We start from the raw sequence: 27,114 nt of genomic DNA, 5'->3' as shown, positions 1-27,114 counted from the left end.
ATAATAATATTGTTGTTGTTGTTGTTGTTGTTGTTTTAAGTGCTTTGTTTTTATTATCAACAACAACAACAATAATAATAGTTAATAATATTACAACATTAAAAATTTAAATTAGAAAAATAGAATAATTATAGGTTTTGCAAGTTTGTGAACAATTGATTTTCAATGGTGTTTATTTACTTTAGCGGGATTGGTTGACGGTAGGTCTATTAACCCTGTTGACTAATTATGTTAGTTTAATTTAAAATTTCTGTTAGTTTAATTTAAAACTTTAGCGATATTGGTTATATTAAGTGATTGAGGTGATTTATAACTTTAGTTACTTGTTAAGATGTCATTAAATTAAACTACAATAAAAATAATTGAGATTACTTATTGCTGATGATAGATATGATCGAGAAAGACTATCCTTACTTTTGACCTAATCCGACTACCTATGCCCTTAAATGACTGAGCCTAGGGAACTAGTATAAAAATAAAATATAAAAAGGGGATGCTATGATCACAACCTCAAGTCCAAGTTTTCAACTTTAGTCTTGATCTCTCCCTCAGAATCGAGATTTTATGCTTTGACTCCAACCTTGACCTCGAAGCTAGGACTTTGTGCGTTGACTATGAGACCTCCACCATCAAACCTAGGGCTCACATCTTCGATCCTCGTCTATGATTAGCTAAATAACCACATCTTGAAAAAAGTCCAGAACGCAAACTAAACGGGAGATATATAGCCATAGAGCCAAGGGTCATGCCAAGCACAACTCCCTTCAGATTACCTCCTTAGCTTAATTTTTGACAAGTATCTTGAGCTGTTATTTGTGAAAGTCCAGGGAAGATGTTACTTGTATTTATGATTCAAATTGCAAAGAATTAAATCTCCTAAGTGTTAAGCTTTAATGATTAGTTTAAGTATTGTATTAATTAACCAAGAATAGATTCATGCTCACATTTTTACAAGCATTTCATAAATAATATTTTTAATTTTCTCTACAAAGTATTTCCTTTTAATAAAATTTCTATTTCTTTTTAGTGTATCTTAATTTAACCAATGAATTAATATGAGTTTACCATTAAAAAAAAACAATAGTGAAACTGTCAAATCTCAATAACTTTTTGATTAAAAAACAAAGGCCAAATTAGTTTCAAAAGGGCAATTTTCAATTCCAAGTCAAAGAGGTGACAACCTGACAGGTCTACTACGAAATAGGAATAAGATCTTTATTTTTTACTGACGGAAGTGAAATTTACTTATTTACCCTGCCAAATTTTCCAAAAGGGGAAACAGCGTTAAAACCAACTCCCCGCCGGCCCGCTCCATATCATGCCGCCCTGTCCCATTCCCTTCGTACGGACACAAAATTTCAACTTCCGAATCGCAAAGGTAAATGCGTTTATGCTTTCTGATCTTCGTTATTACCGCCGCCATTTTATCTGCATTTAAGCTCTTTACTTCTTTCTGCAGATACTTGTATGTATAAGATCATCAAGCAAAGTTCAGTTGGCCATGATTGTGTGATTCTTCACGTGCGTCCATAATTGATTTCAGTAGAAACGCATATCCGTTTGCTAGATCTCCTCGTCTCAACAAAGGTAGATAGAGGTAATTAATTTGATCCTTTCTCTCTTTGCTCTGTAGCGTGGTCTATGGGAAGTCAATGCCAATTTGAAATGATAGCGAAAATAAGCATTTTAGTTTTTTTTTTTTTTTTTTTTTTTTTTTNGATTTAGTAATAATGATAATAATAATAATATTGTTGTTGTTGTTGTTGTTGTTGTTTTAAGTGCTTTGTTTTTATTATCAACAACAACAACAATAATAATAGTTAATAATATTACAACATTAAAAATTTAAATTAGAAAAATAGAATAATTATAGGTTTTGCAAGTTTGTGAACAATTGATTTTCAATGGTGTTTATTTACTTTAGCGGGATTGGTTGACGGTAGGTCTATTAACCCTGTTGACTAATTATGTTAGTTTAATTTAAAATTTCTGTTAGTTTAATTTAAAACTTTAGCGATATTGGTTATATTAAGTGATTGAGGTGATTTATAACTTTAGTTACTTGTTAAGATGTCATTAAATTAAACTACAATAAAAATAATTGAGATTACTTATTGCTGATGATAGATATGATCGAGAAAGACTATCCTTACTTTTGACCTAATCCGACTACCTATGCCCTTAAATGACTGAGCCTAGGGAACTAGTATAAAAATAAAATATAAAAAGGGGATGCTATGATCACAACCTCAAGTCCAAGTTTTCAACTTTAGTCTTGATCTCTCCCTCAGAATCGAGATTTTATGCTTTGACTCCAACCTTGACCTCGAAGCTAGGACTTTGTGCGTTGACTATGAGACCTCCACCATCAAACCTAGGGCTCACATCTTCGATCCTCGTCTATGATTAGCTAAATAACCACATCTTGAAAAAAGTCCAGAACGCAAACTAAACGGGAGATATATAGCCATAGAGCCAAGGGTCATGCCAAGCACAACTCCCTTCAGATTACCTCCTTAGCTTAATTTTTGACAAGTATCTTGAGCTGTTATTTGTGAAAGTCCAGGGAAGATGTTACTTGTATTTATGATTCAAATTGCAAAGAATTAAATCTCCTAAGTGTTAAGCTTTAATGATTAGTTTAAGTATTGTATTAATTAACCAAGAATAGATTCATGCTCACATTTTTACAAGCATTTCATAAATAATATTTTTAATTTTCTCTACAAAGTATTTCCTTTTAATAAAATTTCTATTTCTTTTTAGTGTATCTTAATTTAACCAATGAATTAATATGAGTTTACCATTAAAAAAAAACAATAGTGAAACTGTCAAATCTCAATAACTTTTTGATTAAAAAACAAAGGCCAAATTAGTTTCAAAAGGGCAATTTTCAATTCCAAGTCAAAGAGGTGACAACCTGACAGGTCTACTACGAAATAGGAATAAGATCTTTATTTTTTACTGACGGAAGTGAAATTTACTTATTTACCCTGCCAAATTTTCCAAAAGGGGAAACAGCGTTAAAACCAACTCCCCGCCGGCCCGCTCCATATCATGCCGCCCTGTCCCATTCCCTTCGTACGGACACAAAATTTCAACTTCCGAATCGCAAAGGTAAATGCGTTTATGCTTTCTGATCTTCGTTATTACCGCCGCCATTTTATCTGCATTTAAGCTCTTTACTTCTTTCTGCAGATACTTGTATGTATAAGATCATCAAGCAAAGTTCAGTTGGCCATGATTGTGTGATTCTTCACGTGCGTCCATAATTGATTTCAGTAGAAACGCATATCCGTTTGCTAGATCTCCTCGTCTCAACAAAGGTAGATAGAGGTAATTAATTTGATCCTTTCTCTCTTTGCTCTGTAGCGTGGTCTATGGGAAGTCAATGCCAATTTGAAATGATAGCGAAAATAAGCATTTTAGTTTTTTTTTTTTTTTTTTTTTTTGTTGGTGATCTATGAATGTGTATGATTCGAGTTAGTGGTTTTGTAATTCGAAGAATCAAAATTTGAGTGTAGGTGTTTGTTGTTCTGCTCATAGATGGATGTGAACCCATCCTTTTGACCGTATGATCATGAGTTTAGAAACCTTGCCCCATCCAAAAATGTTGCTTGAGAGAATATAAAGCATTTGTCACTATTTATCTCACATTTCTTACCTGACTTAGGGATGGACACGGGGTAGAGAATATGCGGAATATATCTTGTATCCGTCCTCGAATCCTTTCCTCACCTCTGTCAAGGAAGGAAACCTTTTTCATCCTTGTCCCCCTGTTTCGAGATTATTTGAGAACAAGGAATCCTTGATTACGTTAAAGTAATAAATAAATATTATACAAAAAAAAAAAAAGAGAAAGGAAACAAACAAAAAAACATATCTTTCTTTCATAACATTTCTCCATCTTTCCTATTTCTCTTTGTATTTTTACTCATCACCAACACTAATTAAAAAATAACAAACCATGGTGGCCAAATTTGCTATTAATGACAACGAAGTGAATAGATCTAAAAGAATAGAATCGCACGTGTCTATATATATATAATTTAAATTTATCGGGGCGGGGAGGATGTACCCCATCCCCATTCCCCAAATTTGACTCCATTCTGAGCCCTATCGGGGAGGGGGAGGGGAGTGTGTATCCCGTCCCCATTTCTCAAATTTGTCTCCATTCTCGGTCCTTGTCGGGGAGGCTAGGAGGGTGTACCCCGTCCCCATTTCTCAAATTTGTTTCCATTCTCAGTCCTTGTCGGGGAGGCCGGGAGGGTGTACCCCGTCCCCATTTCTCAAAATTGTCTCCATTCTCGGTCCTTGTCGGGAAGGCCGGGAGGGTGTACCATGTCCCCGTCTTTTGAATTTGTCTTGGTTTCCAACTTCCCGATCCTTGTCGGAGCAAGGAATTGGGTTCCTCATCGGATTCAAGAACAATGACCATCCCTACCCTGTGCTTCACCTTAGCTGATTTCACTTTTTATCACACAGTCATAATTTATCACACAATCTAATCTGAATTTCTTATGTTACTTAGGGTTTCTTTTCTATTACATATTTGCTTCTTGAGCATATAACAACCAGAACTCATGACCAAGTTACACAAGAAGTTTCATCTAAATTGTGACTAAATGCCACAGTCTACTCCACTTATTGCTGTAATGTTTGTACATAGATGTAGTAATGTAAAGAGTTGTGATATGTTGATGGCTATTCACCTATTCTACTTTTTAGTTGAGTGGAGTCAATTTACCCTACCCAACTTCATAAAATCTCCCATGCATATATAGTATGGAGTATTTGTAGACTGTAGTTATGATTAAAGTTGCAAAATGACACCACTGCAGAAATATTTGGAGTAGGGTCATAACCTATTGTCATCATATTATTTTAGATAAAGGCTAAAGGTTTGACACCCAAATTCTCAAGATTTGAGGAAAACATAAAGGGCTCATATGGCAGTATCTCCATATGAATGACATGCTCCAACCGTTTAACATTTAAAGATTGTCACGTGAAAAAGAAAAGCTTACGCACAGGCCCGTTTGATGTTACTATGTTTGTACAGAGGAAATCTGGATATGTCTCAATAATAGGGGTTTTAGACAAACAAATAGATTATTATGTGCACCACATAATGAAATTAACCTAATCAAAGTTTTCTGGAATTATTACTTTTAATGCTTACAGTTCTCTTTAATCCTTGAATGTCATTATGGATGTTTCTTGAAATTTCTGCACGAAAATTTTAATCATTTCTTTCATTTATATTTCATACCTCTGTTTTGTTTTCAGATTGTGCATTTTTGTGGCTTTGTACAGTGTACTTGATGCAAGAATCTTCAAATATGGAGCCCCTTTCGATTGATGGTGAAGTGAAACCAGCTACACTTGAAAAAGTGAAAGAGGAAGGTTTACTGTTGTACTGTAACCTTTTTGATGCAGAAATGGTTTATAAGATAGCAGAAGAATTCCTTATGGGATTTGCCTCTGCCTGTGTTGACAACACAATGGGTGGCCTGTGGAGCAGCCCTGGCGCTGTGGCTGTTGATATTCGACAAGAAATGGTGGAGTATCTTATCCGAAGAAGTGAAACTTTTGTGGCTGAGTCTATTGTCTTAGAATGTACTCCAGATATTGGAGTATCTGCTAACCCTTTTGATATTATCTCTGATTTTATTGATGATTTTGCCCATTCAAAAAGAAATTTTTTTAGCCATGTCTCAGTGTGGCTTTCGAGTGATAGGAGGGAAGATAGGATAGAGGATTTTGTAGAGGAACTGGAATTAAACGGGTTTTGGCTGATAAGCCAGAGAGAGGAAGTTGCTAAAACTTTGCTTAGAAACGTCGACTTCAAGACCTCATATCACTGCAATATGAAGTTTAAGACTGAAGACGAGCTTGAACAACACATTGCCTCTTGCAATTTCAGGACTGTGAACTGTGTGAACGAGGGCTGTGATGCTGTATATAGTGCAGGTAAATTAGAAGAGCACGACTCGACCTGTCCTTTCAAAACACTCCCGTGTGAGCAGAAATGTGCAGATATCATAATGAGACGCGATATGGACAGGCATTGCATAACTGTTTGTCCAATGAAGCTTGTGAACTGCCCCTTTTATCCAGTTGGTTGTCTGTTTACAATTCCACAGCACACAGTAGGCCGACACCGCGCAGAGAATCTCCAGTCGCACTTGATCTGTGTTTTGAAACTTATCCACAAGGAAGCATCTTTAGAAGCTTTGAAGGAAAGGGCAGAACTACTGGAAAAGGTGAGAGCTTTAGCAGAAAGTTCTCTTTTAAACTGTCATCTGCAATTTCTTTTTGCATGGTTCTGAACTTCTTGATTCAACCTATTGATGGGAAGTTCCATCTTAATAACACATGCCATTTTAACATTTAAAGATTTCTTCTTTATTCTTCCAAACAGGCATTGTCACCCGAACGATTATCTGCTGCTAAGGATGCAAGATCTTTAACATTTACTATTAAGGATCATAATACAAAGCTCGGGCCTTTAGTAGGAGTGAAGAAAAGTGCAGAGTCAGACGCAGAGGATGACAAGTTAACAAATGATGAGGATAATAGCATGGCTCTATCGCCTATGGGGAAACAACTCTACAAAAACGAGGTACCTACAATTCCGCAAACTGAGACACAAGAAGATATCAGAGTCACCCTTTGAAGAAGATAACTCCAGAGAATCACCCAGATAAAAATAGATGAATGTTAAGCTATTTAGCAGGTTCTAATGTAAAGAATTTATAGGTTTGGAAGTCATATGACTTCCTTCAAACAAGGAACATAATGCATACACCAGACAAGCACATTGCGGAATTTCTCAATTCTGGCAAGAGAACCCAGAACATGAGAGAAGTGCAGTGTGGTTTGTCAAGAAAAATAAGACCAAGAAAGATGAACATAGGAGAAGGAATTTACTTATTTTGTTACCTGGAATTGGAAGAGAAAGATGGCAACTAGTTTCAGACCAATCATCATGCTGCAAAAGATTCATTCAGACAAAATTTTCATATGTAGTCTCTCCCTTTTCAGATTGTGTTTGGACAGTGTTTCAGATACAACCTTTTCATTTTGCTTCTCAATCATCATAGATCTTGTGATTACTTGTTCTATAGATGTTTAATTTTGTGTTGTTGAATGTATGGATAATTAAATGAGATCATTTACTAGGTAGCATGTGCACAGATTCATGACAAACTTTTTGGTATCCTTTTGGTCATAAGTGATATAATTCGTAATATATATTCAATCAAGTTTTAGTTGGCCCCATTTGGACAGTTATCCTAAGGACGGTGAGACTAATACTGTCGAGTTTTAGTCGGATATCATTTGTGTAGTTTTCTCAATTTTTTATAGCGCACCGGTATCCAACCCTAACGCAATGAGACTAATTGAATTGAGTTTTAGTCAGATCTTATTTGGATAGTTCTTTTAAGAACAGTAAGACTAATTCAATTGAGTTTCAGTTGAGCCCGTTTAGAAAGTTATCCCAAGCACGTTAGCTGCATAGTTCATATAATTTATTTTGATATGCTGAAGTAACTAAAATACATAGACAATTTTTGAATCCATTGAAGCAATGATTGTCTTCACAAGGGTAAATATTCATGTTTCTAAATCAGAGGGGTTAATCTAAAACATTCCGAAAATTACAGGGAGTAATAGTACAAAGGGCTTTGCAGAGTAGGGACTACAGAGCAAAAGTAAAATAAGAAGAAAAATAAAAGAACAGAGCATCTAGCAGTCATAAGAGTGACAGACTTCGTCGCCGATTCGATTTTCCGGCCAAACTCCGACTCCGATTCCGCAGGTATAACTCATTCTCCTCTCTCTTGTGTGTGCACACGTAAAAGTGTAAAACCAGTAGGAAGAACACGATTGCGGAGTTAGATACATAGGATCTGGGATGGATGGTGGTCGGATATGAACTAATTTTTTCCCGCTTAAATGCTTATGCCGAAACGTTATATTATGCTGTGTATCTAGTGTCTTTCAATAATGATACGTTCATTTTGGAAAATTCGTTGCCATTAGTTCAGCATTGTATTGATTTATTCATTTTTTGCAGTACTGAATCTAGAAAATTGATGTTCTTCTATTTTTTGTGTGTTAACTGTGAATGGATGATATTGATGGCTAGCATACCTCTGATCCGGTTTGATGTTCAGATTAGTGGTATATGCAATTGGGATTGTTTTGAGATTAAAGATGATTATTGGCTGTTCAGAGTTAAAAGTTTTGTCCGTTGCAAAATGTACTATATTGGAATGCTAAACACCGTATGAAGTTGTTGCAAATTTTGAATATTAATTTAGTTGGTTTTGCAATTTTCAGTTTTGGTGTTTCTATCAATTCTGTGTATGTTTTTGAAATATAAATCTATGGCACTGCCTGGTTTGGGGAAAGCCGAAAAGATATAGGATCTTGGCATTTGATACTACAAGTTATACAGAACTGATTGTTGGCTCAACCATTTGCATTTGTTGGATTATCTCTTTCCATGCAAGGCAATAGATTTTTCCTTTAATTTGAAGTATTCAGTCAAAAGGTCATTGACAAAATCGACATGATTTCATGGGTATCTTTCTAGTTTTATCTAGTCCTACTGGTAAATTTATGATGTGCAGCATTCTTAAGCATCGTTCTATAGTCATTTTCTTGATTCTCAGCATATACTTGTGCCCCAAATTTCATTGCAGCCACATAGGTGTTTCTGGACAATTATGGAATCTAACAGAGGCCAGAGTGGAGGAATTCAACTTCTTTTATCTGCAGAGCAAGAAGCTCAGCACGTTGTCAATGCAGCTAGGAGTGGTAAGTGGTCTAACTTTTATTAGATCTTAAGTTCTGTTATGGATTTTATTCGGAATACGGTTTCACTTCTATTCCGACTCAAAAGATTGATCCTTTCTATGAATTGTTTGGTTTAGAATTGCCAAGAATTTAAATTAACCTAAATCAATACCATTTATTTCTCATATATCTTTATTTGACAAAGTCAAATAGTAATAATTCTAAGACTACCTTTTCTCTATCTCTTTTCCCAGTTAAACTAAATCACAAATATAGAAGAAAGGTATATTTTATTTTATGATTAAATTACTTGGTTTTGGAGGTCATGGAGTTGAGTATATCTTCTTCTGAATGAGTATTCCAAACAGTATGACATGCACATCTTTTTCTTCTGAACATGTGCTGGCAGTGTGCTTGTTTCTGCGTTCCATTTTGCAATGCTACATTCTGCAGATTGGGATTAGGAAGGAATGACTAATCCCGCTCTTTTCTTTTATTTCTTGTTTTTATTTATTTATTTCATTTCGTCATGATTTTGCTGGTTGCAGCTAAACAGGCTAGGTTGAAACAAGCAAAGGAAGAAGCTGAGAAGGAGATAGCTGCATTACGCGCTCACTTGGAAGCTGAATTTCAGAAAAAGCTCTCAAAGGTAAATAGAAAACAAACAAGGGTTTTCAAAATCCATTTGTATGAAAAATTTGCATTTCTTGGTCAAACTTATCTCTGACACCAAAAAGCCTTCACAACTTAAATTTTGGGCATCCTTGAAACTGCCCAAATTCTGTAAATCCTATTACCCTCAAGCAACCAACACATGTTTGCCTTACTTCTTTCTCAACTTTATCCCAACCACTGCATGCATTTATGAATCACTGCCAATGTTCTTCAGCAAGTAACCTCAGTCAATGTGTGTTGATGACCAGAGCACTGGCGACTCAGGCGCTAACGTCAAGCGTCTCGAGCACGAAACAGAGGCAAAGATTCAGCATCTAAAGGCAGACACTAAAAGAATCTCTCATGATGTTGCCCAGATGCTGCTGAGGCATGCAACCACAGTGAAGAACTAAAATCTCTTATGTGTGAGCTGTGATGCTGTGGGCCTGTTTGAATGAAGGCAGTGTACTATTTGTACAAGATGCTTGCACTTCTAGGTGAAGTACCAACACCATTATTATTTGTTAATTGTATTATCTGCAATAATTAGCATTCAAATCTTCTTGTTCTATGTGGCAGCCTTTAATTGTCCTTCAACTCATGGTATCACTGCAATAAAAATGTCTTCCCACTATTATTTAAAAAAAAGGGTTGTAGACTTGTAGTACAGTGGGCAGGTTTCAAAACATTATATTAATAGTTGGCTAGAAAGGGGTGGTCGAGCAAATAGAGTGTGACTCTCGTACAGTCGTACCAGGTTACAAGTTTGATTCTTATCAACATTTTCTCAATTTAGCCCGTTATATAGAATCTTTTGAGTGGTGTTTTACCTTTTCTATTTGGTTTGTAGGCTATCACGCAGGAGTAGAGTTTATCTAATGCACATTCTTGAATAGTAACTGTCGATTTCATTGTGCTTACTTTATTGTACATTTATAAATTCATTCCAATTTTAACCATAGCTCGTGAACCATATGTTAGGGACGAACTCGATCGAGAAGGTATTGGTGAAAATGAAATTCATGACTTTTTAGTACGAGAATCATGTTTAACTCACTCAACCATCCTTTTCGAGCCTTTACTACCTGTTTTCATTATGACATTTATTCAATAATAAATACGCAACATTTAGTTACTCTAATTATTGTTCATATTGATGGACCATTGCTTCTACTCCCCTTGAGTTACGGAATGTCACAATTATGAAGTTATTGAATTGATAGGTAGGCACGATTTAAAATATGTATATTGCTTATTCTTGTTGAAGCTCTCCAACATGTTTGCATCCAAAGAGGAAAATAATATTTAAGATAGCAAGTTAGCAAACCCTATCACCTAATTAAATTATGAATTGAGTGTATTGACAATTACAAGTGACAACTCAAGGCCATCATCATTATATTACTTGACTAAACATCATATCTTGATCGACAATAAACCAATAATTCTCCTCAAACTTAATTCATTTAACTACTTTACACACACACATAATTGCGCTCCCTTGAAAATTAACCTTTTTGTGAGAATTTTCGGACTAATCTCATTCGTCAATCTAAAATGATCAAAGGCTAAAAACAAGAAAAAAAAAATGAGAAAACACAATAATATTTCCATAATTATTATGGTGCATTTGAAAATTTAATAGTGATTTTATCATATCATCAGGTTCATCAATGGTTGAGGATTTTAGTAAAAAAAAAAATGTGATCAATTATAATTATTACAAACATTCAAGTTTACAATATTTATAAAATTTAAAAAGAACACACCTTTTTTCATTGTTATCTAGCAACCCTCGACCGTTGATTTATTTAGATAGATTAATCAGATCAATCATTACTTTTCATATGAGAGCATGCTATATATATATATATATATATATATATATATATATATATATATGCGCAAGAGGACAGCATTGAAATGAAAATACTTGAATGAACTTGGCAACTTATTGGCCCTATTCTAGGTCGTTTGACAATACTCTTTAGAAATTAGAAGTGACTGCACTGCTATGATGTTTTGTCGTGATAAATACATTTGGTTGCATATCAAATCTATTGATTGCTTGAAAAAAAAAATCAAATCTATTAAAAAAAATTAAATTATAGTGTCGTATATTTCAGTACCGTTTTGTTTGTCGTGGTAATTATATTTAGTTAAATATCAAATCTATTGATAGAATACACATTGAGAAAATTTTGGTTTCATATGTTTTGGTATCGCTAGATTTGTTATGGTAAATATATTTGGTTGCATATCAAATCTATTGATAAAGTACAAATGAGCTAGAAAAAATGTAGTATTATATATTTAAATATTGTTATGTAGTGGTAAATATATTTGGTTACATATCAAATCTATTGATAGAATATACATGAGAAAATTTTTGGTAACGCTATATTTGTTGTGTTAAATCTTTTTTTAGGTGTATGTAAGGTTTTCACTATCGAACACAGTAACTAATCCCCTGCTGAATTGTAGGTACTTCTTTAAATGAGACAATTGACCTGAAGATTTTAAGGATGCTCCATACCCAATATCAAGGATTGAACCCTTGACCTTAGTTGTGTTAAATATATTTGGTTGCATATTAAATATATTGATAAAATAAAAAAAATGAGAGAAAAAATTTGATACATTGTTTCGCGAAAAGTATTAATATATCAATTTTTATTCCAAATATATTACAAAAAGTTTTTTTTTTTTTTGATACATGGAGTGACTAATAAGAAGTGGTAATTATAAAGGTAAGAAGCATTTTTCTAATTATAATTATATTATATCATTAAATTCAGGTCTAACAATTAAAATTTTGAGAATTATAATTGAATTTCTTTATTTTAAGTTGTTAAAGCGATTAATTGAAAGAACAGAGTTAGAGACTTTGTGGTTACATAGTATAACTGTGACTTTCCCAAATAAAAGATCAGATGTTCAAATTTATATAACTGAATTAGTTGTACTAAAAAAGAAAAAAGATGCTACTATTAATCCTGTTAGATATCGAATTTATGACCTTTCATTTAAAAGAGTCACATCATATCACCCGACCCCAAAGTCTTTGGCAAGAGATATTAATCTAATCGTTGTTAAGATTGATTTGTTATTGGATTCGATGATTCACATGGTAATAGTTTAGATCGAATCACAATCTAAAATGAAAGAAACAGACAAAAAATCATCCTTTTTAACAATTTTTTTTATTCACGAGGGACCCGCCGATGCCACATCATCAACAGTTGAACAGAGTCCACCGTAGGAAGCTGTGTTCCAGACCAAGGGGTGTGGGTCCCACTTCTCCCACAATTATTTGTGTCTTCCCTTCCCTCCTTCGCCGACGATATATTGCGTCCCATTTCAACCCTACACGTTATTTATTTATTTATTTATTTTTAATTTTTTAACGCAAAAATATATTCCTTCCAAATAATTTCATGTTATCCCCCGCTGCCTGTGTGTTTTTGCGAGCATAAGAAATTTTCAATACCACTAATTAGTCAAAGTTTGTTCAATAATTCCTTAAATTTTCAATGTGGTTCAAATCACCACCCTATTGTTGAAAGCAATATTAAGCGTTGATTGATTGGTCAATTAAATATCTTTGTTGTAAATTAAAATTGTTAGATCAGATAACTGCATCTTCCGAATTTGAATCTAAATTAAAATTTCTAACAACAAATAAACATATCATTTCATGTATAGTGCATGGGTATAACCCGACATGTTATCTTTCACATAAAGATAAAATTAAGATGTAGAATGGAGTGTTCACAACTTGAATGAATACGTCTGTCTAATACAGACTAACAATGAAGTCCAATAAAACCATCAATAACTTATGAAAAACACTCAATTGCACTCTTTGTAAGTTCAAGTGAATTTTGAGCTTTTTCGAGTTAGATAATATGCTTGCTAATTTGGTACAAGTTTAAAGACCTATTTAACTATTATACCAAAAATAATTGATGCATCCTAGTATATATATATATATAAGTGATACACATATATTAACAATACATCAAATATTTGTTTGTATTGAAATGTTCAAAAAAAATTGTCCCTCACTCATTCACTGTCCATGAGACATAGTTGATTGAATGAGTACCTCAATGATGAATCACAGTTCAATCACACCAAGTGTATGTAATTCAGATAATTCCTCGAGTGGGGTGGTATCTTCTGTAATCCATATTTAGCATAGAGCTGTTAAAACGGGTTAAATTTGTTAAAGCCCACAAAAAGATTGTGGCCACATGAGGTGGGCCGCAACGCATATCACTTGGTGGGTCAATATTTATCCAACCATGCATATCTCGCCAAAGTTCGCTCAAAAAAAATAACTTAAATTTGTATACAAATATCAGTATACAGTCTATATACATTAAAAAATGTATAATAATTGAATAATAAATTAGTCAATATTGTATATATTTATATAGTTAAACAAACATGAACAATTTAAATACTCAATACAAGTTTAAATTCAATAAATGTTCAAATAATCCAAATTAAAAGTAATACAGAATATAATAATAATAATAATAATAATAATAATAATAATTGTTTTGGGAGAAGAAAAGTGTGAATAACAATTATTACAGTTACAATTGTCATTGCATAAGTAGCAAGAATCACGTTAACTTTAGTAATTTATCATCTTTACAAGGATATAATTTTTAGCATTTCAAGCTATTACTTAGCTAAATTATACTCAAATATTGTACTATAAACACTCCACTATAACACTGGTAACCTATACCAATTACTTTACTATTTGACCATCTTCAATATTATATTCTAAATCAACTAAAGTACTAAACCTATCAGTATTAGTAGTGAACAAAATTTACATAAATAAGGAGAATATAAATTTTTTCCCACTATAACATTGTAATTGTTTTGTATATATCACATTTATATAAACTTTTTATATATCATTACAAGTTCGAGCCTCAGTGGAGGCGATATTGACTCTTTGTGCTTCAATAGGTTGAGAAAGTAGTTATGAACATATACTGCATTGTAAAGTAGTACTAAAAAAAACAAACTATATAAGAACAATTTCTATAAATAAGATTAGTTATCCATAGAACACCCCATGAACATGTATTCCAATCAATAATAATTGACACATCATTATTTCAAATAGTAAAGTGAACACGGGTTATAAGATATTACGTAGTTATTTGGAAAGAAAATAAATTAATTATAACATTTTTTTTACCATTTTAAATCATGATATGTGAATTTATTATTGGTTAGGATAATTTTTAATACATTTTCACATTTTGTAAGTTTAACTTCTAAATTTAAGGGCTCTCACCCCTCTTACCCCGTGCATAAAATAAGACGGCAAAATTCATACCTTAATTATGACTTATGAGTTCCACATTCTATAGCTATTAGCAAAGCTAGGTCGGACTTATTTTGAGTTAATTAACATTGTTTTGATTCGTGCCTATAATAATGCGACCAAATTTATACCTCTATTTCAGACCCTTTATCATGTAGTTGCTAGCAAACCAAAGTTTATGAACGTATTTTAAGTTACTTAACACGGTTCCTACCCAGTGCCTATAACAAGTAAGGCGGCCATCGGCCAAATTCATACCTCCATTTCAATCTATATTATGAGCATTTCCATACCTTTTATGTGATGAATAGACATAGAATGAATGCTTGTTAGGTCATTAAAATTAGATAGACACTTACTTTGAATTGGCAAGAAGTTGATGACTTGAACAATCTGCCTCTTCTTTTTCCCAAATTATACTTGGAAAAAAAGTAAAAACAAAATAACTCCCAAAACAATATATCTTATTTGCTTTTCTTAAAAGGGAAAAGCATTTATGGCCCTGTGTTGTGTGAAGTAAAACAACAAGAAATCCACCTAATCATACACCCAAAACCTGGGGAACTAACACTATGAATCTGCAGAATATTAGGGCAGAATATTATTATTCCCTGTTTATCAAATACCAAAAACATTTACCAGTGTTTATGGAATCAAATAATGTGTTTCTGAACTAAAAATTTGTAAAAAAAATTGTAAATTTCCAGTTCCCTAATCCTGTGGGGCTGGGTGTCCTACGCAGACATCTGCAGATGGCGATAGAATAAGAGAAAGAGAAAGAGAAAGAGAAAGAGAGAGGCCCATGGAAGTTTATATGTATATATTACGAGAAATTATATAATTAATACAAATGGCGTCTTCATAACAGACATGCCCTGCAACTGCTATTCTGCCATTTGTTGTTACCACCCTTTGTCATTTTCTTCAATTCCTTTCTTGCTTCCATCGCTTATCCTTCCTCCCTTGACGTCTTCTACTTCTTTTTCTCTCTCTATACTCTGTGTATATATATCGAAAATCTTGTGTGCACTGTGGAAATGGAGAAATTGGTGTTTGTTTGATTTCTGGCTCTAAAAACACTACTGTAGATTGTTTGAGTTTATGAGGCTAGGCGAGGGGAGGTGAGGTTTGTTACAAGTTGTTTGAATTGTGGCGATAAAATGGCGGGGACTCATCGGAATGTTCTTCAAGGTTCGACTACGGAGGGGGAGGAGCCGAGTGTAGATACAGATAAGCTGAGTTACGAGATCTTTTCTATACTGGAGAGTAAGTTTTTGTTCGGTTACGATGATCAGAAGCTTTGGATTCCGAAAACTATTGCGCCGGCGGTGGAGGGAGATGATAAAAACGAGGTTGCGGAGGTTGGCGGGAACGATGAAGTGCAAGCGATCATAAACCAGAGAGGGAAGATTTGTATATTGGCGATTGACGGCGGCGGAATGCGGGGGATTCTGTCCGGGAAAGCGCTGGCGTATTTGGAACAGGCGTTGAAGGTGAAATCGGGGAATCCGGAGGCGCGGATCGCGGATTATTTTGACGTGGCGGCCGGCTCCGGCGTCGGAGGGATTTTCACGGCGATGTTGTTTGGGACGAAGGATAGGAGCCGTCCGATTTTCAATGCGGACGACACGTGGAGGTTTTTGGCTGAGAATGGGAAGAAGCTGTATTCTTCTTCTTCCAAAGGTTCCGGGAGCGGCGGTTTTCTCAGGCGAGTTTTCCGCGGTAGCGACGGAACCGTTTCCGCCGCCGCGCGGTTGGAGAAGGCGATGAAAGAGGCGTTCACGGACGAGAAAACCGGGCGGAGCTTGACGTTGAAGGACACGTTGAAGCCGGTTTTGATCCCCTGCTACGACCTCTCCAGTACGGCGCCGTTTCTGTTCTCCCGAGCCGACGCGCTGGAGACGGAGAGCTACGACTTCCGGCTCTGGGAGGTCTGCCGAGCCACGTCGGCCGAGCCGGGAGTGTTCGAGCCGGTTTGCATGACGTCAGTGGACGGGTCGACCCGGTGCGTGGCGGTGGACGGTGGATTAGCCATGAGCAACCCGACGGCGGCGGCGATCACGCACGTGCTCCACAACAAGCAGGAGTTCCCTTTCGTGAGAGGCGTCGAGGACATTTTGGTACTTTCGCTCGGCACGGCCCAGCTTTTAGAAGGCAGCTTTGAATATGAACAAGTCAAGGGCTGGAAGGCCAAGCAATGGGCTATACCTATGGCCCGCATCTCCGGCGACGGCTCCGCCGACTTAGTCGACCACGTCGTCGCCATGGCTTTCGGCCACTCACGGACCACCAATTACGTCCGCGTTCAGGTATTCCCGCCGCCCTGATTTTTCATCAAAACACATTTTTCAATTTGATATCAGAACTAGATTATAATATATACGTTTTTTCAATTTGATATCAGAACTAGATTATAATATATATGATATAAATACGTAGTGTTACTATCCGTCTAAATTTTAATTAAGACAGAACACATCATTCAATAACTGTTGTGGCATAGTCTATTGGAATAGCCAAAAATTTCTTTGAGAAGAGTTGAATTGGTATTAATTTGTTTAAAGTTTTTCCTGAACTAATACTGGATAGAATCTAAGATTGGACCGAGGTCAGACGTAAACAGACTGGAGTTGAATTGAATCCATCCTGTTTTCTGTTGTCAATTGTATGAGTTCTGACATTTCAAAGTTGGGAATGGAAGGGCTGTTTTGTTTTTCTGATGTCTTAATAGCATTGAACAACATGGTTTAGCAGAAGTGAGGTTTATCATACCAATGTTAATGCCTAGAGAATATCTGAAGGGGCTGTGGTTTTCTATAATAAGCTGGAATTGAGTGAACCATATGCTGTTTTTCTATTTTGGTTTGGCATTTAACCTAAACTGATATTCCCTACAAAAGACTCTGTTGCTTATTCCCATATGGTTGCGGTTTTTTCTTTGATTGGAAAAATGTACTTGGCTACTTGCACTACTATCTATGCCCTTGTATTAAAAGAAAAACAGAGAGTTTTAAGGAGATAAGGGAAATGAGCTATGAGGCTGTTTATTGTGTCAGATACAGAATGTTGATGGTGATAAATTAGTTTGAATAATGGATCTTTAGTGAGCAGAAAAGTGGTTTGGTTGCGAAGAAAATTGAAGGGACATCTGCTGTAGATTCGAGTTGGTATTATGATGCGTTGATGCTGAAAGTCGTTGACATGGTTCCTACATGTTTGTTCTATTTTTCCATTTGCTATTTGTGGTAGATAGCTGAATGATGAAAAATTGAAAACTGGGTTTCAGAGCAGATAGTCAACTTTATTTCCATTTTTGACACTTAAGTGATCAATGCATGCTCTAACCCACAATTTCCTACAAAAATCTGCTAATGACAGGCCAATGGATTTAACTCTGGTAGTTGCGGAGTGAACCTAGACACTGACCCGAGTCCCAACAATGTGAAAAGGCTCGTTGGGATAGCGGATGAAATGCTGAAGCAGAAAAACGTGGAGTCTGTGCTCTTCGGTGGCAAGAGGATTGGCGAGCAGAGCAATTTCGAGAAACTGGAGTGGTTTGCTGGAGAACTGGTGCAAGAACATCAGAGGAGGAGTTGCAGAATCGCTCCCACTGTCGCATTCAAGCAGGCTACACCAACAACTCCCAAATAGTGTTCAGAATAACAAGAAAAGAAGAAAAAAAATATATACGGTAAGCTTTATTTCTCTCTGATTATCTGTGCAGCAACATTATTTATTTATTTCCGTTCTTCTCTTGTCTGGGTTTGATAATGTCAATATCAGATAGGTCCTCACCACTCTAATGATCAGAGCATAATGATATACATCCAAACATATTCCCTTTGTAATATGCTGTTAGGTCATTTGCAAAATTATGGTAAGACTTTTCATGCCTGTTTGTTCCTGTGCACCATGGGCTCTTTCTTGTCATTTTCTTTGTCCCCAAACACCTAATGCCCATGGTGGTTGCATTAAACTCAGTCCAAACAGGTAATGCCATAATGTTCTACCGACAATTATTATGTCTTTGGGTTTGGTCAAATGAAGGGCGCTTTCGTCATTTCATCATATATAAAGGATTGAACTTAGGTTGTAGGGGACCTTCTGGTAATTTCCGAGTCAGAGCCAGGGATTGGAATATTTTATGCCCGTGGGTTCATGACAACTGGTTTAAGATCTTAGGTCTAAATATTATTGTCTCCTAATGAGTTCAAACCAACTGTTCTGGAATCCAAGGTTGAACTATTGAATCCTTGCAGGATGGATCATAGCAACCTGTTTGCTTTCCTACCAATTAAAGTAACTTTGTTAGAACAGAAAAAGGCCGGGAATATTGTATGCCATAATCTGTAGAGAAAAGAAGGCTCCTTTTTGTATTTGGTGATGCATCATGTTGTTGTTGACTGTTAGGCAGAGTTCCTTTTTCCATTAGGTTGTGTCCATCAACAATTGTTTGAGTTTTAGGTTCTTGTGGCTATTTTTATTTGCATATCTTATAGTATTTTCTACATGGCCAAAACCCTGTCATCTAGCTAGCCACCTAAACCTATTAGGTCTGCAGTCATAGTTCCATTACTTGGAAGGTTAAAGATTCGATTCTTGCAAGCTTTTTCTCAGTCAAACCTGTCACATAAAGTTTTTGTAGCACGATTTATCTCTCCTGCGTGGTTTGCAAAAGAAAAGAAAAAAGAGTAGTAAGTAATATATTCCTGATGTGAAAAATAGTAAATTACTAGGGTTATACTTTGTAGTGGATAGACCAAGATGGTATTAAAGTTGAAAGGAGAAATAATGGTAAAAAAGGAAGGGGGTTGGTAGTGTATAATGGAGCTACTTTATGTGAAAAGTGCTGAGATTAATGGGCCACAGGTGTTTTGGTATTATCAGTACAAACAAGTAATAATTTGGAGAGTGACTGAGGCTAATTGATTAAAAAGCACACCCACGTTGTCTTCTGAATAAGCTTGTCCTGCATCTGCATCTATCTTGTGATTTAGTTGCTCTCAATTTTTCTTTTGTTGATAACCCAAATTTTCCTCACTTCATCAAATTATACATTGGACCTCAAGCCATCAAATTCATAAGTTTCTCCTTGAGAAATGTTTCTGAAATGTGAAAACGTTCACTCTTAACAAGTTTTAGTATTACTGACTCTATTACAATGCAGTATTTGTTCATTAGTCAATACCGCCTTTACTGAGGCTGAGAGTGCAACTTGGTGCTATTAGACCTTAGCATTTTAAATATTTAGTTAAAATAAAATATATCTTTGAATATAATATTAGACTATCATCTAAATATCTCCACGTGTTACCTACTTCAATATTCTCTGATATTTAAAGAAAAAAACATAAAATTACTCAGCAGTTGTTATGCATGCACTTACTACCTGCAATCAACAACAAACCCCCCACCATGCATCAACAACTTGCAAAGCTAATGGTTTGTAACTTTTTAAAATTGTGGGTGCAGGTGAAGGTGAAAAATGAGTGGAGCTGATGGGAGAAAAGAAAAGGGTAAAAACCAAAAGTGAAGAATATAATGGTAAAAATAGTGGGTTAAGGGTTTAGATTTGAAAGAGGCCTGGCCTAAGAGGGAACGCGGTTGTGGTGGTGGGGACTGAATGATCTTTGGTGGGATTCTTTGCCGGCATTGTGGTGGCCATTGCTAAAGCAAATGGAAGTGCTCCCATTTCAAACATTAGATAATGCATTCAATTGGTAGTTGGGAAATTATATTTATATTTCCTTAGTATTTTTGTTTGTCTTCCCAATCTTTTCTCCGATCCTTTCGTGGCCACATTTATTCTTGTCTCTTATACCAGTTCTCGGTCCAATAAATTAAGAAAAAGGAGTGGAACCCAAAGGTAGGTTCTTACGCGTTACTCGACTGGAAACATCACTTTCTGTTCGATTACATTAAGCTAGATGAAACCCAATCCCTGTTTTCTTTGTGTAATCATTGTTTTTTTCTTCTTCTTTTCCTTTATTAGTGAAGATTGTGTCATGGGATAGAGAATGTAATGTGTAAATGAGAACTTCTCAAGTGGTTACTTTAGTGTTTTTATTTTTATTTTACTAGTAGTGTATTTTTGCCTATATCTACTCTTTGAGATAAATAAAAGGCAAATTATCATTTGATTTACTGTTTGAGTCTTGAGGGGGCATTTGGTTACCCACTTTTTAGGAGGAAAGCAAAGTAAAAAGTGATTAAAACATTTGTTTATTCACTTCTAATATCTTGAAATTGGAATTGATTAATTAATTTTTTCTTGATTCTTTTACTTTTGGTAAAAGAATTAGGGTATTTTACTTTTGAGGATTCTAATCAAATCTCACTATTTGTTTTGTTTTGACAAGATTAGGTTTATTATAATTTATTTTGATTCTTATGTTTGAATCAAATGCCCTTTAACTGAATTGAAGATTTGAAGGTATACTATTTAGGTGACAAAATATTTAATCATATAATAGTAATTTAGGTTAATTTCAGGTGGTTTTGCTATTTTTAATCCCACACTAGGAAAATTAAAGTTTCTTTGTATTTTCTAGACATTATCCTCCTCTCCTTCACTTCTAACAACATATTTCACAGCTTTTAAAATAAGAAAATATATTTATAGTAGTTTAAATTCATATTTATTTTCAATATATAAAACAAAGATTTTTTCAAGCCTCATCAACTTCAATTTTCCAATTGTATATTTTGAGAATCGATCAATTCATCATTCAATCATTATCCATTTTAAATGTATAAATATACGCAATCCATCCACTCACGTACATACAAAATTCAAATCTAACCAATATTAAAACCTCACTCAAAACAATGCCTTAAAATGGCTACATGCATGTCACTTTTCATGCTAATTTTTCAACAATAAGTATAGACATAATAGTTTAGGATTAGAACATAAATTTAGTGGCATGGTATGCAATGTTATGTGCAAATTAAAGTTAAGAATATCCGAATAATTGTGATGGTATTATTTTATTTTATTTTATTAGATGACTATGAAAACTTGCCGTCACTATTCGAGGGTGTGCAAGTAGTAAATTTTGCTCCTATAATTGCTCATAAATCATACAAGAGAGCTAAATTTTATTTTATTTTAAATTTTTTTAATATTAATTTTTTAATATTTTCAATTAATTTTTAATTTTTAATTTTTGTATTTATTATTAAAAAATATTTTAAAATGCCACATCATCATCCAGGTAAGCAGACAACCTATGAAATGGAAGGTAACCTGCTATCAAGTGAAATTGCATGCATTTGGAGTGTTTAGTGGCCTAATTGCACATTTTTTTCATTCAGTGGCCTAATTGCACTTTCAAGTTTCGTTCAATGGCCAATTTGAACCTTATTCCTTTTCAATATAGAATAAAAAGACTTTTTCAAGCCTACCCAACACCAATTTTCCAATTGTATATTTTGAGAGTTGATCTATTCATCATTCAATCATTATCTATTTTTTGCTCCAAAAAGTTGAATCCTCAACCTCAAGGGCCTCCACGCTCCGGCCTGACAAAACATCTGGGAGGATGTAAATCATGATAAGTCAACTGAATACAAATGCTAGACCTTTGTTCACTGCGTAACTCAACTAAACACAAAGGCTAAACCTTTTGATCACTGCACACAAACTTCACCCTTGTGACCAGTTGAGCTGTGAACAATCATTATATATTTTAAATGTATAAATATATGCAATCCATCCACTCATACAGAACCAAAATCTACTTTAACTTTACTCAAATTAATAGTAAATCTCACTCAAAATAATGTCTTAAAATGACTACGTGCATGTCACTTTCCATGCTAATTTTTCAACAATAAGTATAGACATAATAGTTTAGGATTAATTAGAACATAAATTCAGTGGCGTGGTATGCAAAGTTAAGAATATCCGAATAATTGTTACGGTATTATTTTATTTTATTAGATGACTATGAAAACTCGCCACCACTATTTAAAAGTGTGCAAGGAGTAAATTCTGCTCCTATATAATAGCTCGCAAACCATACAAAAGAGTTAAATCGCACTACAAAGATCCCATGCACATGTTCATCAACTGTGAGAATATTAACAATAATCAAACTCGTAACCTTTTAATATGAGAATCATAGTCCACTTACTCGATCACTCGATTGGCTAAAGAAAAAAGGAAAAAGGAAAGAGACAGATGAGCAGGCAAAATTAATTCAATATTTTATTTGCTGAGACATAGAGATAGGTTGAAAAGATAGCTCAATAACATTGACATTTAATTTGCTTGCCAATGAAATATATATATTCTTCATTTTTCCATTTGCTTCTCTTAGAAATTGATTGAAAGATAGGTGGAGTGTTGTTTCATCTTTTGCAATTTTAGTAGATTTCTTTGCATTTTGCTTTCCTCTTCTGCTTGCAAGTCTCATCACAAAAATCCCAAATCCATTCATATTTCATCATCTTCCCCTCCAAAATGTCCTAATCCCTATTCCCTACAATATAATAATGTTCTTCCATACCAGCCAAGAGGTTGGCTGAGAATGAAGTCTTTAATTTGTATGCGGAATTAATTGAGAATTCGTTTTGATGAAATAATTAAATTCAGGTTCAAATTATATATATTAATTAATCTAAGATGAGAAATGAACAAAATCATTTAAAGAACAAGAGAGATGTATGTTGCAAGTTTTGTTTTTACCTACTGAAGCCCAACAAGTTAATATCAACTCCACTGAGACCATGACCTCCCACTTCGGGGAGTCTATTCATAACCAATCGTTATATCGTGGTCCACAGTACACTGTGGATCCTGGTCCGAAACGACATCGTTTCGATGTCAGTGGGCGCGGACGCGAATGACTCCAGGAAATTCATTATCTAGAATACACAGAACGTTTGCCTAGAATACACAAAATATTGACACACACATAACTCATCCTCCTAACATTCGAATACACAAACACATCACAACCTGTGTTAATAACATGAATACACAAAATATACAGAACTCATCCTCCTAAACATTCAAATGTACAAACACATCATCACAACATGTGTTACTAAACCGTGGTGCACGATATAAATTGCCGTTCATAACTACTTTCTCAACCTACTGAAGCACAAAGAGACAGCAACGCCTCCACTAACGCTCGAACCCACCCCTTCCACATGGGGTGCAACCGGGACAAATTTTTCTAAGGGAGGAACATGCAATGTTGTCTTTCTAGATTGCTCCGACAATAATATCTCCCTGTCTTTCTAGATTGAGAGTTACAATGCAATATCTGTTCATAATTACTTTCTCAACCTGCTGAACTACAAAGAGTCATTATATACCGCTTTCACTGAAACTCGAATCCATAACACCTCATATGAAAGTACAACTTGGTGCTAAAGGTATGATCTTGAAAAGAAGTATTTGATACACACAAACCACGAACATTTAAAATATAGACGTAAATCCTCAAGAAAATTAGGAGCCTAACAAGTTTGAAAAAACATAATATTGAGTAATTATTATTATTATTTTGGACGTGACGCATCATTCCTTGAATGGGGGGCGCCTAATGCATTTAAAAAAGGGTCAATAGAAGAAAACAAAGAGAGAGATGATGAATCAATTAACTTCAATTCAATTCATAGGTTTTTCTTTATTATGATTTGTGTGATTTTGTGGATAGTTTGGTGGCCATTCAACGTCTTGCTGATTATATTCCAATTCCCTTCCTCTTTTAAACATATCACATCATTTAGATAATATTGATTAGTTACTCTTCAAAAAAAAAAAAAAAAGATAATATTGATTAGAATTTAGAGCAAGATATGAAAAGGAAATGAATTGAAGAACCTAACTTCATTGGACAACAAAAATCCACTTAATTTGCTTCACCCATCTTCCATTTTTCAACATGTCACATCATTTACATAAAATTAGGGCATTTAAAATAAAAGATTGACGCCAAGAACTTATGGTCTAGTGACACTTGGTTACACTCTCATATAGAGGGGTGAGTTTGAGAATCAGTAGAGGCGATATTGTAACTACTTAGTATAAATAGCCACTTGTATTGTAATGAGCTAACACGCTTTTTATAATAAGAGTTTTACTTAAATTCGAGTGTGAAAAATATTACGGAGTATAAAACATTAGAATTTAGAATATAAAAATTCGACATGTCAAAAGTTCGGTTAGAAAGATTATATATCTTAATAAGTTATTAATGACCTTGTAATATAGTTATAATATAGTGGCATGGAGTGTCTCTCTCATATGGGAGGTCATGAGCTATTTTGGCACTCGATAATATTAGCCATCAATAACATTTATATTTAAAAATTTCGGAGTAATAAATACTAGTGATGATAAGGTTATAGCAAAAATAAAAAATTGTATGGGTATAATCAATGGAAATGATAATTTGTACATTGTGTTTACTTTATTATACACTTGTAAATTCTTCTCAATTTTACCCTTATTTTTCTTTTTCTACAAATGGTTAACACTTTTAATCAACCCCAACTGAGTTGGCCAAGCCGTTAGCTTAAAAATTATGTTCCAAATTCGAATCTCCATAGGAGCTGCCTACTGGTCTTCATGGTTTGAGTTTGTCAAGGATAACCCAGAATCGGACAGTTGACCTTATTATAGTCCTTTCCCGACTAAGGTCACACAACAGGTTTCACCTAAAACATACATCGAGATAGTAGTCACGAGCTTTCTAGTAAATAAAGGTTAAGACTGATAAATATAATAATTTGTACATCTATTATTTTTATTGACTTCCTCTTTATAATCTTACTATACCGTCATTTAATCGCACAATATGTGATGCTTGACTAGTGTTACTACTAATAATAATACTAATAATAATACTAAAAGAATTCGTTAATTAGTAATATATTGAACTCTAAACCTTATTACAGAACCTACCGTCAGGCGATGGTCTCCCATTTAATTTATTGATAAAGAAAATTCTTCACAATCTACCAGATGATGGCTATGTTTGGCAAACCTAGCTGAAAAGGTAGTTGAAAGCTGAAAAGTAGCTGAAAACTGAAAAGCTATAAGTTCGAAGCTGAAATTTAAAGAGCTGTTAAGCTAGATGTTATGCTTAAAAGTGTTTGGTAAATTAGCCTTTTGATAAGCTGATAAACGTAAAAAGACTAAAAAGGACATCTTCATGCAATTTAAATAGTTTTAAATTTAAATAGGTTTGTTTATATATTAAAATATAAAATAGTGAAATCAATATATTTTAATAAAATATAAAGTACGCACATATATTTTAAAACATATAAAGTAAAACAAAATGTTTATAATTCATAAGATTAGTTCATAGAAAAATCAATGTTCAAACACAAATGTCAAATTGAAATTACAACCAAACATATTGAAGAGAAAAAGTAAAAAAGGTTTAGCCAAAAAAGTTTTAATTGGGAAGGGTAAATGATGTCATTTCTTTAAAATAATAAGGTTAAAGATGAAAAAAAAAAAGTTAGGAAGCTACTAACTTATTTTGAAACGCTACCTTATGTAGCGTTCAAAAATAAGCTTTTATTTTAAGTTACTAGCTTATTTTAGTACCATTACCAACCAGAGCTTATAGCTTATTAGTAGCTTAAAATAAGCTATAAGCTCCTAAATAAGCACTGCCAAACAGAGCCGATGAGATTGTGAAGGAATTTCCATCAAATTTTAAGAAAAGAAAAATATAAATTTATTTTTAAAAAAAAAAGAAAGAAAAAGAAGGGTCATGGTTCCCAACAAAATTAAAGTATATATCTTTAGAGCCAAACCATCCATTAGGGACATTAATTAATTGAGGGATTGATTGGGAGGTGGATGGATGGTGATGGAGTATGAAGAATGCAACTTTTCAAAGGCTGCTAAATTAAATTAATTTATTTTGCTAAAGACCTTGTGGTCAAGTGACATGAATTGATTTTTTTAAGTAGGAGGTCATGAGTTTGACTTTGGTAGGGACGATGAAATAGGTTTGACTGATGAAGTGTTGGTAAGAATTAAATTCATAATATTTTACTACGAGAATTATGTTTCACCTACTCGGATAGTGATTTTGGTACAATTAAATTAGTTTTAATTAGCATGTTATAAAGATGGGTTGGTGGGGCGTTGGAAAGCTGCCGGCCTGCGCGCACCACAATTACGAAATTCTTAGCGTTGATTAATGAATCAACGTACAATGAAGCGAAGCGTGGCAAATTTGAAGAAGGAGATTAAGATTTAATTACGTCGTAAAGCGACAACGTTAACGTCGCCTCCATTCCTTTTACATCATGCA

General features: G+C 34.3%; 3 protein-coding genes across 7 annotated transcripts; all 3 read left to right on the top strand.

The window, feature by feature from the left end:
• Positions 1–1,272: 1,272 nt before the first annotated feature.
• On the top strand, positions 1,273–7,184 carry LOC116021727. Of its 5 annotated transcripts, none has more exons than XM_031262194.1 (4): positions 1,273–1,378; positions 1,460–1,597; positions 5,317–6,266; positions 6,425–7,184. In XM_031262194.1, the coding sequence occupies exons 3-4, from the start codon at positions 5,325–5,327 to the stop codon at positions 6,677–6,679; spliced, it is 1,197 nt and encodes a 398-aa protein (XP_031118054.1). In that variant the 5' UTR covers positions 1,273–1,378; positions 1,460–1,597; positions 5,317–5,324; the 3' UTR covers positions 6,680–7,184. The 5 variants fall into 5 exon arrangements, with proteins under 5 accessions (XP_031118054.1, XP_031118056.1, XP_031118055.1 ...); XM_031262195.1 differs by lacking the exons at positions 1,273–1,378; positions 1,460–1,597 and adding exons at positions 3,012–3,117; positions 3,199–3,326; XM_031262192.1 differs by lacking the exons at positions 1,273–1,378; positions 1,460–1,597 and adding exons at positions 3,012–3,117; positions 3,199–3,336.
• Positions 7,185–7,690: 506 nt separating this feature from the next.
• Positions 7,691–10,295, top strand: LOC116023048 (V-type proton ATPase subunit G 2-like). Its single transcript, XM_031264000.1, has 4 exons — positions 7,691–7,825; positions 8,715–8,829; positions 9,357–9,457; positions 9,732–10,295. The coding sequence occupies exons 2-4, from the start codon at positions 8,739–8,741 to the stop codon at positions 9,873–9,875; spliced, it is 336 nt and encodes a 111-aa protein (XP_031119860.1). The 5' UTR covers positions 7,691–7,825; positions 8,715–8,738; the 3' UTR covers positions 9,876–10,295.
• Positions 10,296–15,451: 5,156 nt separating this feature from the next.
• LOC116022449 (patatin-like protein 7) lies at positions 15,452–20,962 on the top strand. Its single transcript, XM_031263171.1, has 3 exons — positions 15,452–17,127; positions 18,197–18,509; positions 20,291–20,962. The coding sequence occupies exons 1-2, from the start codon at positions 15,979–15,981 to the stop codon at positions 18,467–18,469; spliced, it is 1,422 nt and encodes a 473-aa protein (XP_031119031.1). The 5' UTR covers positions 15,452–15,978; the 3' UTR covers positions 18,470–18,509; positions 20,291–20,962.
• Positions 20,963–27,114: the final 6,152 nt, after the last annotated feature.

This window comes from Ipomoea triloba, chromosome 6, assembly GCF_003576645.1.
Source record: "Ipomoea triloba cultivar NCNSP0323 chromosome 6, ASM357664v1".
NCBI classification, from domain to species: domain Eukaryota; kingdom Viridiplantae; phylum Streptophyta; class Magnoliopsida; order Solanales; family Convolvulaceae; genus Ipomoea; species Ipomoea triloba.
The sequence above is the reverse complement of the archived record's forward strand: the minus strand, read 5'-3'. Positions and strand labels throughout refer to the sequence as shown.

Excerpts from the sequence above, each read along its gene's own strand:
- LOC116022449 (XM_031263171.1), top strand. The coding sequence starts at position 15,979 with ATGGCGGGGACTCATCGGAATGTTCTTCAAGGTTCGACTACGGAGGGG. Across the intron at positions 17,128-18,196 it reads CCAATTACGTCCGCGTTCAG|GCCAATGGATTTAACTCTGG; the intron begins GTATTCCCGCCG and ends TGCTAATGACAG.
- LOC116023048 (XM_031264000.1), top strand. The coding sequence starts at position 8,739 with ATGGAATCTAACAGAGGCCAGAGTGGAGGAATTCAACTTCTTTTATCT. Across the intron at positions 8,830-9,356 it reads TGTCAATGCAGCTAGGAGTG|CTAAACAGGCTAGGTTGAAA; the intron begins GTAAGTGGTCTA and ends TGCTGGTTGCAG. Across the intron at positions 9,458-9,731 it reads TTCAGAAAAAGCTCTCAAAG|AGCACTGGCGACTCAGGCGC; the intron begins GTAAATAGAAAA and ends GTTGATGACCAG.
- LOC116021727 (XM_031262194.1), top strand. The coding sequence starts at position 5,325 with ATGCAAGAATCTTCAAATATGGAGCCCCTTTCGATTGATGGTGAAGTG. Across the intron at positions 6,267-6,424 it reads GGGCAGAACTACTGGAAAAG|GCATTGTCACCCGAACGATT; the intron begins GTGAGAGCTTTA and ends TCTTCCAAACAG.